At 41.8% G+C, this 14,216-nt stretch overlaps 1 protein-coding gene across 1 annotated transcript in view; it reads left to right on the forward strand.

The window, feature by feature from the left end:
- LOC105902292 (cGMP-dependent protein kinase 1-like) overlaps window positions 1-14,216 on the forward strand; it is a 69,897-nt gene that overhangs the window by 32,507 nt on the left and 23,174 nt on the right. The window contains exons 4-6 of the mRNA XM_012829843.2: window positions 4,828-4,933; window positions 9,489-9,552; window positions 13,782-13,859. Coding sequence (XP_012685297.2) covers window positions 4,828-4,933; window positions 9,489-9,552; window positions 13,782-13,859 — 248 coding nt within the window. The remainder of the gene's footprint in view (window positions 1-4,827; window positions 4,934-9,488; window positions 9,553-13,781; window positions 13,860-14,216) is intronic.

Here is a 14,216-nt window from a genome sequence, read left to right on the forward strand (position 1 = left end):
TGATATTTGCTTGTTATAAAGCAGCAATAAGCTTGTTGTATGTATTTAATAAGCATGTGTACCGCTCAGAGGATTTACTGTCTAACACATGTCATGATAAAGCTTAATTTACGTAACATAGATTACTAATACACATCTCAGAACTCCTGGAATTCAGATGTCATCTTAATGTCTCCATCACGCTCAACTATCTTGTATAGACCAAGGTAATTGCTCCAACTGGGGTCCTGTGGGTTCTGTGGTGTGTGTGTGTGTGTGTGTGTGTGTGTCTGCTGTCAACAACTTGATGATGAGGCTACCACTGCCTTGTACTGATAGTAAATTGATTTCCAGACTGTGTGCAGCAGCTTGGTTCTCAACACAGTCTACCCTAAGCCTTTGCTAGGTCCACAACACTCATCAGTTCACCATAGGTGAGCTGCAGCCCAAACCCTGTGTTAAAGCTGGAGGCTGGAATTAACCATTGATTTCCTCACTCAAATCTGCATAATCCGTGGTTTGTTCCTACACCTAGATATACAGTGTTTGTATCTGTAAATGACTGGTAAATCAAAAATAAAATCGTATATCTTATAGTATTTTATATCATGGTGACTGTGAGTTTTTAATGGAACCACCTGCTGTAGTGCAGCTCAGCAGCTGAAGTGATAAGGCCAAATAATTAGTTATTTTACTCACTATGACTCAGTGTCTAATCCCTTAACAATTTTCCACTACTCTTTTTTAGTTTTAAAGAGATACAGTATAATGTCAATAGTGTCGTATTGAAGCTGAAGATATTGTCTCAGTAAGTAATTATATGTCACTCTACACCTGTTCAGGTTGCTAATGGCTGAATGGTTAATGCTAATGGCTGAAGCTAACGCCTTAAAGCCTGACCCCCTGGGTTAGACAGACTGGGTCACTAAGCAAAAGTCTTGTATTGGACTGGCTGAAGATTACATTGTTCGGCACCACCTGCTGTAGTGCAGCTCAGCAGTCGAAGAAATAAGGCAAAACAATCTTATCCTATGATCACTATTTTTTTTTCTTTACAGTAATATATACAGCATAATGCCAATAATGTTTAATTGATGTTGCATATATTGTTTTATGAGCTTCTGATATTTTGTTCTACAGTGTAGATTTGTCATTCCATTGTTTTAGCTCACATAACAGTACATGCAGACATCAGGTCACCCACCAGGCCAATAGGGTGTGAGGAAAGACAAGCCCCTGACTTGGCTCTTTGGATGGCTGCTAGCCGTCATAGGGCAGTCATTAGCAGCCAGATCCAGAGGGTTTAGGCTTTGTGAGTCACAAACAGGGGAAGATGACAAGATCATTATTTTAATGCAGCTGTTTGTGTCCGGTACCCTGCTGCAGGTACACTCTAATGGGTCAAGTCAAGCTGTGATCAGCTGGACAACTGGAAATGGCCCAGCCAGTGCCCATAATGATGGCAAGCATGGCCACCAAATTCAGTGTATTCAGAATATAACTCTGAAACGTTAAGCTGTTAGTGAAGGTTGCCAATGTTTAGATTATGATGTGGCATTTTCTCCATACACAAATGTTTCAGTTGGGTAATGTTATGTGTTGCCCCAATGATTAGAAATGGAATACATACTTATATGTAAAAATTATTAGAAATAGAATACATCCTTATATGTAAAAATGTAAATGCCTTTATATTTGTCCAAATGAGGTGTTCACTAAAGTAGATGTTTGAGATCTTTAGTGCAAAACAAGTTTTAGAGATCTGCTGTTGGTGAAATGCTATGCGTGTTCAAGTGCTTTTAGCAAGGAGTTTCAGAGGGTGAGTGGTAGGTGGTATTTTGAAAAGGCTGACATCTCTATCAATATACTGACTAAGGCTAAAATGTTTGCAGTGTGTGTGTGTGTGTGTGTGTGTGTGTGTGTTAGGGATGGGCATAATTAATCGACGATCGATTAATTGATCATTGAGAATTTCGTCGAGGACATTATTTTTTCATCGATAAAACTAATGCATATTCTGTTGCGTAGTGTGCGTGTAATTTATTTATTTTAGGGCTGTCAAAGTTAACGCTTAATCTATGAGATTATTGTGGCCGAGATTAATGCGATACAATATTTTAACGCAGTTGACACAGCTTTGTTTACTTCCGGTGTGCGTTGACCAATGACATGAAACCGCTGCGTGCCTGCAGTCAGTTAGATAGGAGAAACTGAGACGGTCGTTGAAGACGGAGAGAGCTGAGGGATTGTTGGGCGGAAAGTTTCTGTTTAAGAGGCAAAATGACGGAACAATCGACAAAACTAAAGTTGCATGTGGCATTTGTCAAGCTGAATGTAGCTATCACAGAAGCAGCTCGTCTTTAAGTTATCACCTTAATGCAAAGCACTCGACAGAAAGCAGTCCCAGGTTAGATGGTCGCCAACCCACACTCCACGACTTCTCTAGGAAAATAACTAGACCAGTCCGTGAAAAGGTTACCAACGCTGTAGCAGTTTGGTTTGCCGGTGACTGTCGGCCCATCAACATAGTTGAAGACGGTGGGCTGACTGAGGTGATTCGAATTGCTTCAGAGGAGAACTCTTACGATTTACCGTCGAGGGGCACCATTGTGTCTCTCATTCATTCCTTGTATGACGGCGAGAGAGCACAAACAAAATACAATTAAACAACAGTGTCTAAAATACACGTTGCCTGAAGTGATTTTTAAAAAGATTTTCAATCTATTGACAGCCCTAATTTATTTATAATCTGATTTTATTTTGGAGGGAAAAAAAACGAGGGTCAGTTGTGTTTATGAGCACCGGCTTCTAGCTGTACAGCAGCGCATATTTTCAAGTGTAACCATTGAACGGATCTCGTTTAACTGCCACAAGAGTTGTCCATCTTGTAAGTTTAACTGCCACAAGAGTTGTTCATCTTGTAATAAAGATCTCAATGAGGAAACACGCTATGTTTTTTCTATTTTCACTGCATTTTAATATAACCTATAAATAGTGAATTTTAATATAAAAATATTACTGATTAATCGAAAATCGATCGTTAATTCTCCCGACGATCGATTAAGACAATTTAATCGAATGCCCATCCCTAGTGTGTGTGTGTGTGTGTGTGTGTGTGTGTGTGTGTGCGTGTGCGCGTGCGTGTGTGTGTGTCTGTCTGTGTGTGTGTGTGTGTGTGTGTGTGTAGTGTTTGTGTGTGTGTGAGGGCACACAGGTAGTTAGGTAAGAGCTGACTTCTCACCAGCTTTGGACAGAGATTAAGGGGAAATGCAGGATGGAGGGAGGAAGGAAGAGAGAAAAAGAGAGAAAGAGTGAGAGAGTAAGAGAAGGAATAGAGGGGTTGAAAGTGTCTGCTTTTGAAAATTCCTCTCCTGGATTTTTCTGAGGAAAGTGTGTGTTTAATGTTTTAAGCAGATAAAAAGGCTGGCAGAGAGGCTTAAAGCCCAGAAAAATACTTTATTGAAGAGAGAGAGAGAGAGAGAGAGAGAGAGAGAGAGAGACAGACAGACAGACAGACAGTGGCGGCTCCTGAAAAAACTCTCAGGGGGGGCAATTTTTTCTATAATGATTAAGGCGACCCATTCAGTAGGTACATTAAGTTAGCTGATTAACTCATACAGCACTACCTTTTTGTCCACTATTGGCATGCACACAACAGTAATATGTCCCCTCTTGCTACATAGCTAGAGTAGCAAGTTACAGGTGGAAAGCCATGGAAGAAAGTTGCATCCAGGAGCCTTCATAAGCAAACATGATGTGGCTCCACATTAAATTATCCCACTTTTTCATTATCCACGTGTCTCAAATGTTGTATGATGTAACATAGCTTAACAGGACACATGATATGTCCAGTTACATCATAAAGAAGGGGTAACATAAGTCAAAAGCAACAATATTTATTGACTGATCTTGAAAGTATTGGCTTACAAAAGCAAAATAAGTCATCACATAAAAAATTATTCAGTGTTAGTGCAAGAAGCGAACTGTGAAACACACTGTAAAACCTATGAAAAGTGACATTGGTATATGAAATACAGACCGCATTAGCCACTTCACGACCGCGATTTTCTTTCATTCCAATTCTTGGATGTAGGATTTCCCTCCCTTTGTAGAAACCTGTTGAATGGATACATTTGGTCTAGGAAGTCCTAATTGTTTTGTTGTCAATTTATCTTCATTAGTACGCCGACTAAAAAGGAGTTTCTGTCAAAGAGCGAATCGAGTTCTTGCACTGGACAGGGCAGCCATCTTGACAGAATATGCCTCCGTCGAAGCTGTATGACGTTCGTATAGGCTTTTTACGTCCACTACTTATGACAAGACCAGGAGGGGCGAGCCCTCCCGGAAGCCATAGAGAATGCATTGAGAGCTCTGTTTTGTGAAAAAAATGGATTTAACATGGGAGTCAATGGGAGAGGTCTGGGGCGATTTTCATTTCGCCCCAAATCGCCCCAGAAGGGGTGGTGCCATTTGAAGCACGACTTTAGGCTGACTGAACAACTGTTACCTGATTCGACAATGACATACAGAGGCAGATCAGACGGTCTAGTGGTAGAATCCGACAGAAAAAAATTATTACATTTAAATATACATGTCATTTACGCGACTTACAAGGATATTGCGTTTATACATAAGGAGTTTTTTTTTTTTTTTTTTTTTTTTTTTTTTTCCCTAGGCAGTGCGTCGCCCCAATCGCCCTTATGGACGAGCCGCCCCTGCAGACAGACAGACAGACAGACAGACAGACACACACACACACACACACACACACACACACACACACACACACAGGCAACGGCTCACAAACACGTACACACCCGTGTTTATCTGTTTCCTTGTCCTCTGCAGCAATGGTCAAGGTGAAGCTGTGGGCCATCGACAGACAATGTTTCCAGACAATCATGATGAGGACAGGCCTCATCAAGCATTCAGAATACATGGAGTTCTTAAAAAGGTGAGATCACCTCTCCTCCTTTCTGCTTTTCTCATTCGCAGTCTTTCTCTCTCTCTCTCTCTCTCTCTCCTTCTCTGTGATTTCCATATTAAAGGATGTGTGTGATACACAGGCACAAGCGCTTGATGAAAGAAATCTCCATCAAAGACACAGAAATTCAGCTGCATAATAGAGCACTTCCTGTAGAAGAGCTGCGCTGACAATAAGCTTCTGTTTCTTCTCTCCGTCTCACACACACACACACACACACTCACACACACACACTCTCACTCACACACACACACACACATGTTATTTCTTCTCTTCTTATCTCTCTTTGCCTCCCCCTCACATCCATACACACAGTCCCACGCATACAGTGCCTTCTGTGAAGATGCCACCCCATCTGTCTGTTTGGCTTTTATTCTTCTAAAACATTATTAGAATGAAAAGTAAGCCTGTGCAGTGTTAGTGGCAGCTGTTTTGGCCATATGTCTAACTGGCCCATATAGGATGGAGGCTCCTCTCACTGCTCTCTCTCTCTCTCTCTCCTCTCAATTCAATTCAATTCAATTCAAAAAGGCTTTATTGGCATGACTGCATACAATACAACGTTGCCAAAGCATGTTTACATAAAATGTACAAGCACAATAAACATAAATAAATAAAAACAAACAATAAGTTATAGGTGGTAACAATGTGGTATAGAAACATATAACAGGTTCATTGTTAATTATTAAACATTAAATATTAGTTATCTGGGACAGGGGGTTCATGTTATTGTGGAGCTCATGACAGGCTGATACATATTTTGCTTCCAGTCTACAGCAGTCCTCCCTCTCTCCCAGTAGAACTGAGAGTCTGTCCAGATCATTTAGATGTTGGAATTCTGGGAAAATTTGTGTTATTTTGTCAAAATAATAGTCTCTAAGACTTTGGTTATGGTTGCAGTAAATCAGGAAGTGTAGCTCCGTCTCTACTGTTCCCTGGTTACAGAAGGAGCACAGCATCTAGAATGAATCGATCTGTTGTCCTGTTCTTGGACAGCGTTGATAAGGTGAATACGATTGTAGAGCAGGGCATTGTGATTAACGACACATTTTTCAATGTTCTTCCACTTGTGACCCCGGCTAGACGAGTAACACTGTCAAATGTACCTCCTTTCATAACAGACGAGTTTTTGGAACGAGAATTAGCAAGACATGGAAAACTTGTGTCCTCAATTAAGAAAATTCCTCTTGGATGTAAATCCCCGCTTCTAAAGCATGTCGTGTCATTCAGGAGGCACGTTTACATGATTTTGAATGGTCACTCTGGCGAACTGAATGTTAAGTTCAAATTCCAAGTAGATAATTTTCAATATATGATTTTTGCTTCTACTGATAACATGAAGTGTTTCTTCTGCGGGAAAGAAGGCCACGGTATTAGATCGTGTCCTGAGAAAAATACACCTGCTAGAGATGCGCAGGCTGATAAAGAAGGCGAAAGTGCTAACGGCGGTCAAAGTGGAACAACTGGAGATGCGCCGGTTAATAGGGAAGAAGACTGTTTTGATGGTGAACACGGTGGATTAATGGGAGATGCACCGACTCACAGAGACAACGGCAATCATGATCATAGTGGGAGTGCAGAGGAGCATAATGGAGAGACTAGGCCGTCTTCTGGTCCGGAGGTTGCCGTAACCGACAACATACCGGTAGGTGCAGAAAGTGAATCTAACTTTGATGCTACGGTAGAAAATGGTGAAAGTATGCCTACTGTGGAAAGTAGTGAAAGTTTGCAAGCGAACGTAAGTGTTTCAAATGATACAATGAATCTGATGATGGACAAAATAACTAATGATTTAATGAATGGGAAAGGTGAGAATGCTGTTATAAAACCCACAGAACCACTTTTTTGTGCTGACGATGCAATGGAAGATGAGCAAGTATCGGCTAAGAAACCTAAGAGGAAAACGACTAGGGAATCTTCTAAAAATGCGAAAAAATTTGCGAATGAAAATCGATCAGATACTTTGCTTGTTGACATTGATAATGCTTCAGACTACCCTTCAGGCTCCCCTTCTCTTATTAAATATACCTTAAAGATGATCAAAAGTTTCTTGGGGTCCACTAAAAATACCCGAGGGGTCAAAGTGGAAGAGCATTTTCCATATGTAAAAGCCTTTTGCGCGTCAGTTCAGCATTTCAAGCAGGTAAAAGGTAATTTTACTGAACAAGAGGTTTATAGACTCAATAAATTACTGACAAAGATCAATCAGCAAGCAGATGAAAACGATGGTAATGAGACATTGTAAATGTATTGTCTTGTGTCTATTATTTGTTTTGTTTATTTGATTTCATGCTCTCTTTCATTTATGGGTTACACTGGATACCCCAAAGTTTTTGTTCTTGCCAAAAGAGGAAGGTGGGCAAGTTTTTAGTTCATCAGATTTGCTGCTTTCCGCCTCCAGTTTTTACAAAGACTACTCTATGGACCAAATGACAGTGTGGAGGCCTCTTGCATGTACTCTATTGAGGAGTCTAGGAGGTGTGGACATGGATCGTTCTCTTTTCTTAATGGACCCAAAGACACTATCTACCCAGAGACTACCTTGTTCTTATTGTGGAGTTTTTAAAGTGCTTTCTTTGTTTAAAATACAAAGGGAAGCCTCTTCCTCTCTTTGCTGGCCTTTGCAAGAGCCTTTAATTAGAGGGGCACGTTTGGATGTTTCAGCAGGAATGATGCCATCTTTGGATAACATCCTAAGCAATAAGGGTGTCAACACGTTAAGAGACCTTGTGACTGTGACTGGGCCAACTTTAAATAATGCAGAAAATCTATCATCAATTTTAGGAATAAGGTCTTTGCGAATTGTCACACCATTTTTAAACAAGGTCAAGGATACTTTAACGGAAAGAGAAAAGGCTATGTTACAGTCTTTTAATTAATGATGCAGTGTTTTCTGATGATGAAGATCTTTTTCCATTGTTGAATATTACACCTGATTATGTCGATTGTGTGGGTACTTGCCTAGAGGCAATTGGTCAAGTCCAGAATGATGATCGATTTTTAATTGTATTCTGCAATGAAATGTATTGATGGATTTGTGAGTGTATGGGGACACAAAGAGGTATTATGCTCTGTTAGTATTTATTAATTGATACATGGATATGTGTTGAGATAAAGTGCTCGCACATTGCCCTGTTTTAAAATTTTCTTTTCTTTTACTTTTTTTCCCTTATTTCATATTTATAGATGAAAGATAATGGAACATGGATGATGTAAATAAAGTTTTTTACTAAAATTCAAAATTCTCCTCTCTCTCTTCTCTCTCTCCTCTCTCTCTCTATCTCTCTTCTCTCTCTCTCTCCTCTCTCTCTCTCTCTCTCTCTCTCTCTCTCTCTCTCCTCTCTACTGCGGTAGCGTGTGAGAGCTGGTCTTGCCCCCGTCACAAGCCCTCTTCATCTGCCTAGAAGGGTCACAGTCAGCCTTGGCCCTTTGGGAGATAATGGAAGTACCATGTCTAGTGTCACAGTTGCTGTATGTGAGTGTGTGTGTGTGTTTGTGTGTGTACGTGTGTGTTGTGTGAGTGTCTGTGTGTGTGTGTGTGTGAATATGTGTATGTGAGTGTTTGTGTGTGAGTGTTTGTGTGTGTGTCTGTTTGTGTGTGTGTGTGTGTGTGTACGTGTGTGTCTGTGTGTGTGTCTGTGTGTGTATGTGTGAATATGTGTGTGTGTGTGTGTGTGTGTGTGTGTGTGTGTGTGAATATGTGTGTGTGAGTGTTTGTGTGTGTGTGTCATGACTGTAAGGTGAAATCTGTCCCCACAGGGTCTAAATGCCGCCTGGCCTCCCGTGTTTCTCAGCTTCAATTATTAATTCATTATCTGATCAGTTTATGAAACTTTAATTGGACCGTGGAGCTGAGGTCAAGCCCTGATTGGAGGAGATGGTTTGTGCGTAAGCTCCTGCTTCCTGCTCTGGCTCCATACTGATAGAATGTGGCCCCCTTATTAAAACATAAGTCAGTGGGGATATTAAACATTCCATCATGCTTACACTGCTAAGCCTCCCAGTTGTGTGTAGCAGGAAGTATCATATGTATGCTGTTATAGAGTGAGGAGAAGGTTGTAAGAGAGTGTGTGTGTGAGAGCGTGTGTGTGTGTGGGGTTGGGGGGGGGGTAGGGGCTGGTTGTCTGTGATAGAGAGAGAGAGAGAGAGAGAGCAAAGCAAAGGGAACATTGACAGGTCATTTGCATGCATCTGCGTGTATGAGCGGATTGACTAAGCTGTGATATTTGTCAGAGATAAGCACTAAGTGTTTTTATAAACACAGTCCATCTCACACCCATCCTGTCAATCTGAGCCAAGATGCATCTTCACCCCTCACTTTCAAGCCATTTCACTCCCTACTTATTGGTGCTGGTTCGAGGACTGTTTGTTTGTATTTACAATCTTTTTCAATTTTCTGGTTTAATCTTTTGTTTCCTTGGTAATGTCCATATTTAAGCCTGTGCTTGTGATTGATGTCAATCTAGCAGGTGCTGTCATTATTCTGGATAATGTTTGGATAATTATCCTCTCCTCTCTACCACAGTGTTCCCGCATTCCATGAGCACTCCGAGGAGATACTAAGCAAGTTAGCTGATGTCTTGGAGGAGGTAAGTGCGTGTGTGCATGTGCGTGTGTGTGTGTGTGTGTGTGGTGTGTGTGTGTGTGTGTGTGTGTGTGTGTGTGTGTTTGTGTTTGTGCACACTTCATGATTCCCACTTCATCACTGACATCGAAAGCACAATAAACACTACTTGTGTAATGTTCCATACAGCGCTCTCCATTGATATTATCACTAAGTGAATATGGAAGCACCAAAAAATGACAGAAAGTTGCCCCTCATCTCTGATCATGCTTTCATAATGATATCCTTAATTATTCTAATCTATGTTAACATATTCTGTCTGCGTCCGTCTCTAACTGCAGCCTCTGTATGTGAACAGTCTGAACTGTTTGGGTTTTTGTCTATGTGTCATCAGTAGCATAAGAACAGCAGCCATCTGACAACCACCATCTGGGTGTTTGCGGGCTAAATTCACTTCTCATAGGAGGCTCGGTGACTATGCCGTTACATCACCACGTCATTTGCATTGCTAGTAATAATTATTCCTGTGGTTCTACCCTGGCACAGTTGTATCCTCTTAACCAGAGGGACTGTGTGTGTGTGTGTGTGTGTGTGTGTGTGCCTGCGTGCGTGCGTGCGTGTGTGTGTGTGTGTGTTTGCCGGAGTGAGTCTGCGACCATGGGTGCGTGGACTTGTGTGTGTGAGTGGCCCTGTGACTGAGTGTGTTTGGGTCTGAGTGCATGTCTCTGTCTTCGTATTTGTGATTGATTGGGAGTGTAACTGTGTGTGTGTGTGTGTGTGTGTGTGTGTGTGTGCATGTGCGTGCGTGTATGTGCATGCGTGCGTGCGTGTGTGTGTGTGAGTGTGTGTGTGTGTGTTTGTGTGTGTGTGTGCATGTGTGTGTATGTGTGTGTGTTTGCCTGAGTGAGTCTGCGACCATGGGGGCGTACGCTTGTGTGTGTGAGTGTCCCTGTGACTGAGTGTGTTTGTGTCTGAGTTAGGGATGGGCATTCGATTAAATTGTCTTAATCGATCGTCGGGAGAATTAACGATCGATTTTCGATTAATCATTAATATTTTTAATATTAAAATTCACTATTTATAGGCTATATTAAAATGCAGTGAAAATAGAAAAAAACACAGCGTGTTTCCTCATTGAGATATTTATTACAAGATGAACAACTCTTGTGGCAGTTAAAACTTACAAGATGGACAACTCTTGTGGCAGTTAAACGTTATCCGTTCAATGGTTACACTTGAAAATATGCGCTGCTGTACTCTTAAGCAGCGGAGCCGACAGCTAAGCCGGTGCTCATAAACACAACTGACCTTCGTTTTTTTTTTCTCTCTAACTAATTAATCTCACATTTTGAAATTCATTCATCTAGATTCATCGTGATTAAAAGTTTGTTTTCTCTAAAGACTAAATCTTATAAATTAACGAGTAATCACTTCATTCATTATTTTAAGACACTGTTGTTTAATTGTATTTTGTTCGTGCTCTCTCGCCATCAGCCAAGGAATGTATGCGAGACACAATGGTGCCCTCGACGGTAAATCGTAAGAATTGTCCCCTGAAGCAATTCGAATCACCTCAGTCAGCCCACCGTCTTCAACTATGTTGATGGGCCGACAGTCACCCGCAACCTAAACTGCTACAGCGTTGGTAACCTTTTCACGGACTGGTCTAGTTAATTTCCTAGAGAAGTCGTGGAGTGTGGGTTGGCGACCATCTAACCTGGGACTGCTTTCTGTCGGGTGCTTTGCATTAAGGTGATAACTTAAACACGAGCTGCTTCTGTGATAGCTACATTCAGCTTGACAAATGCTACATACAACTTTAGTTTTGTCGATTGTTCTGTCATTTTGCCTCTTTAACTTTGACAGCCCTAAAATAAATAAATTACACGCACACTACGCAACAGAACATGCATTAGTTTTAATCGATGAAAAAATAATTTCATCGAGGAAATTCTTAATGATCAATTAATCGATCGTCGATTAATTATGCCCATCCCTAGTCTGAGTGCATGTATTCGTATTTTGTGATTGATTGGGAGTGTAACTGTGTGTGTGTGTGTGTGTGTGTGTGTGTGTGTGTGTGTGTGTGTGTGTGTCAGAAAAGTCCTCCTGGTCTTCTGTGGTTTGCTCTGTGTCCTCCCAGCTCCAGTCAACCTCTAGATCTGCTATTTCTACCTCAAATGAAAGTTGTTTTGGATAAAGGCATCTGCAAGAGGACCATTTGTATATGTAACATCATCGTGATTAATGTCAAGGTTAAGAAGAGGCACTTTCCTTCAAAATATCTTATAAAGCTATATTACATATTTTTAATTGACCTGGCTACAAGTCTAAGCAGACTGCATTCAACAGAGATGCATGAAATGTGTGTTAAAGTTCATGCTACGCTGGTGTGGGGCTGGAGTGTGCTGGGCTGAGGGGAGTCTGTGATGAGGCGGCGCGTCACGGGCTGAATGGCAGGCATTGTCTACAGCTGAGCTGGGAATAATGAGTTTTAGTGCACTCATAATGACTGGCACAGGGGTCACTGAGTCTGAGACAGACAGGACGGACGGACAGATAGAGGTGTGCACTTATCTGCAAACAAAAGTGCTGTTTTCTCTCTTTCTTTCTTTCTTTCTTTCTCTATCTCTCTATCTGTCCCCCTCTCTCCTTTTCTGTCTCTTCCTCTCTCTCTACTATATTTGTTGTTCTTCTTCTCTTATATTCTCACTCACCCTCTTATCTCTCTCTCTCCTTCTCTCTGTCTCATTCTCTTCTTTTCTCCCTGTTTCATTCTCTCTCTCTCTCTCTCTCACCTTCTCTCCGTCTCATTTTCTTCTCTTTCCTTCTCTCTATCTTTCATCCTTTCTTTGCTCCCCCTCTAATTCCCCTCTCCTCCCTCTACTATCTCACCAATATCACACATCTCCTCCTGGCCAGCGAGTTGGAGGTGCTTGCCACCGTGTATTGAGCTTCAGGTTGCAGGTCAGGCATTTCCATTTGGTGTGTGCTTTGGTGAGATCTCCTGAGCCCCATATCCCACCTGTCAGTGCATGACTCATCATTCTTCACAGAGAGAGGGAGAGGAAGAAAGGGGTAGATAAGAAAGAGGCAGAGGCAGACAGACAGACAGACGGACAGAGAGAGAGAGAGACAGGCAGACAAAGACTGACTGACTCGTTAACATTGTCATTTGAGTTTTCAAACGACACTCTGCAATTCTGGCCTCCAGTAATTAAGGGCCTCAATTTATAACGCGGCTTAATTAATGCACCGTGATTTCCATGCGTTTGTATAGCTTAAGAGTGGTGGAATTAGACCCAGGTTTTTAACATTGGCCACGTGACTTCACTGTTAATTTCCTGTGTGTAATTATATAGGCTTCCCCTGGAGAACTCCATAGCTGTGAGCTAGCTGCTGTTTTAATGAACAGCCTAAACCCTCAGATTGGATCCATACATTGTTTTTAATGGAGCTCGGTCTAATCTCATAAAACATTTAAAGGCACCATTGACTAGTCCCACTCATTAAATCCCAGATAACCAACCTCTCATTCTTAGTCCCTCATTTTCATTTTCAAAAACACACTCTTGATGGGGGTGTAGCATGACTGTATGAGGAGCCAGGTTTGGTGTCATGCAAGATGTGTGTGTGTGCTTGTGTGTGTGTGTGTGTGTGTGTGTGTGTGTGTGTGTGTGTGTGTGAGAGAGAGAGTGAAGAGAGTCCCTCGACTCTCTCCATGAGCATCTAAATGTCACTGTGCTTTATCACTCACACGGAAATCACTTCTGTGTCAACAAACGGTCACACTCATGTCACTCTATTACGTTTGTGTGTGTGAGACATGTGTGTTTATGTGTATGTGTGTGTGTGTGTGTGTGTGTGTGTGTGCGACCACATACATGGGAAAGGTGTGTGTATGTGTGTATGTGTGTGTGTGTGACGTGTATTTGTGTGTGTTTTTTTCGTGTGGTGCTTGGGTGCTTGGTGCTTGGTGCTTGGTGCTTGGTGTTGGCCTGCGCCTTCCTGATAAATGATTTTCATTGAGCTTTAATCAAGATATTGAGGGTCTATATTAATGACACATGGTGCTGCATCCCTTTAGAAAAGGTCATGATGACTTGTATTCTCTCTCTCTCTCTCTCTCTCTATCTATCTATCTATCTATCTATCTCTCTATCTGTCTATCTATCTATCTGTCTCTCTATCTGTCTATCTATCTATTTCACACTCATTTGTCCTCTCATTCCTCCAATCCTCCCACACCTGCAGACACACTACGAGGACGGAGAGTACATCATCCGACAGGGAGCAAGAGGCGACACCTTCTTCATCATCAGTAAGGGAAAGGTGAGAACTATCATCACGATCATCGCCATCACCATCATGATCATTATCACACTGACGTACAGAGGTCGACACATATATCACTGTCCTTCCCTCTGGCTGTGAAGGAGTTGGGCTTTTTTTCATCCAGATATCAACAGAGAGATAGACGGCACATAGAAAAGTGCTCAGGGCTAACAGCAAAGTGGATGAACGAAAGCCCCAAAGGATTTGCCACCCCTTTTGAAAAAAAGTCACTGCCCACACACCCCCACGTCTCTCAGGACACTACCTACATGAATTCAAGTGTATTTGCCATAAGCCATCACTAATTGCATACTCTGATATGTCAGGCATTGAGAATCAGTTCTCTGCGTCCTC

Source organism: Clupea harengus, chromosome 13, assembly GCF_900700415.2.
Source record: "Clupea harengus chromosome 13, Ch_v2.0.2, whole genome shotgun sequence".
Classification (NCBI taxonomy): domain Eukaryota; kingdom Metazoa; phylum Chordata; class Actinopteri; order Clupeiformes; family Clupeidae; genus Clupea; species Clupea harengus.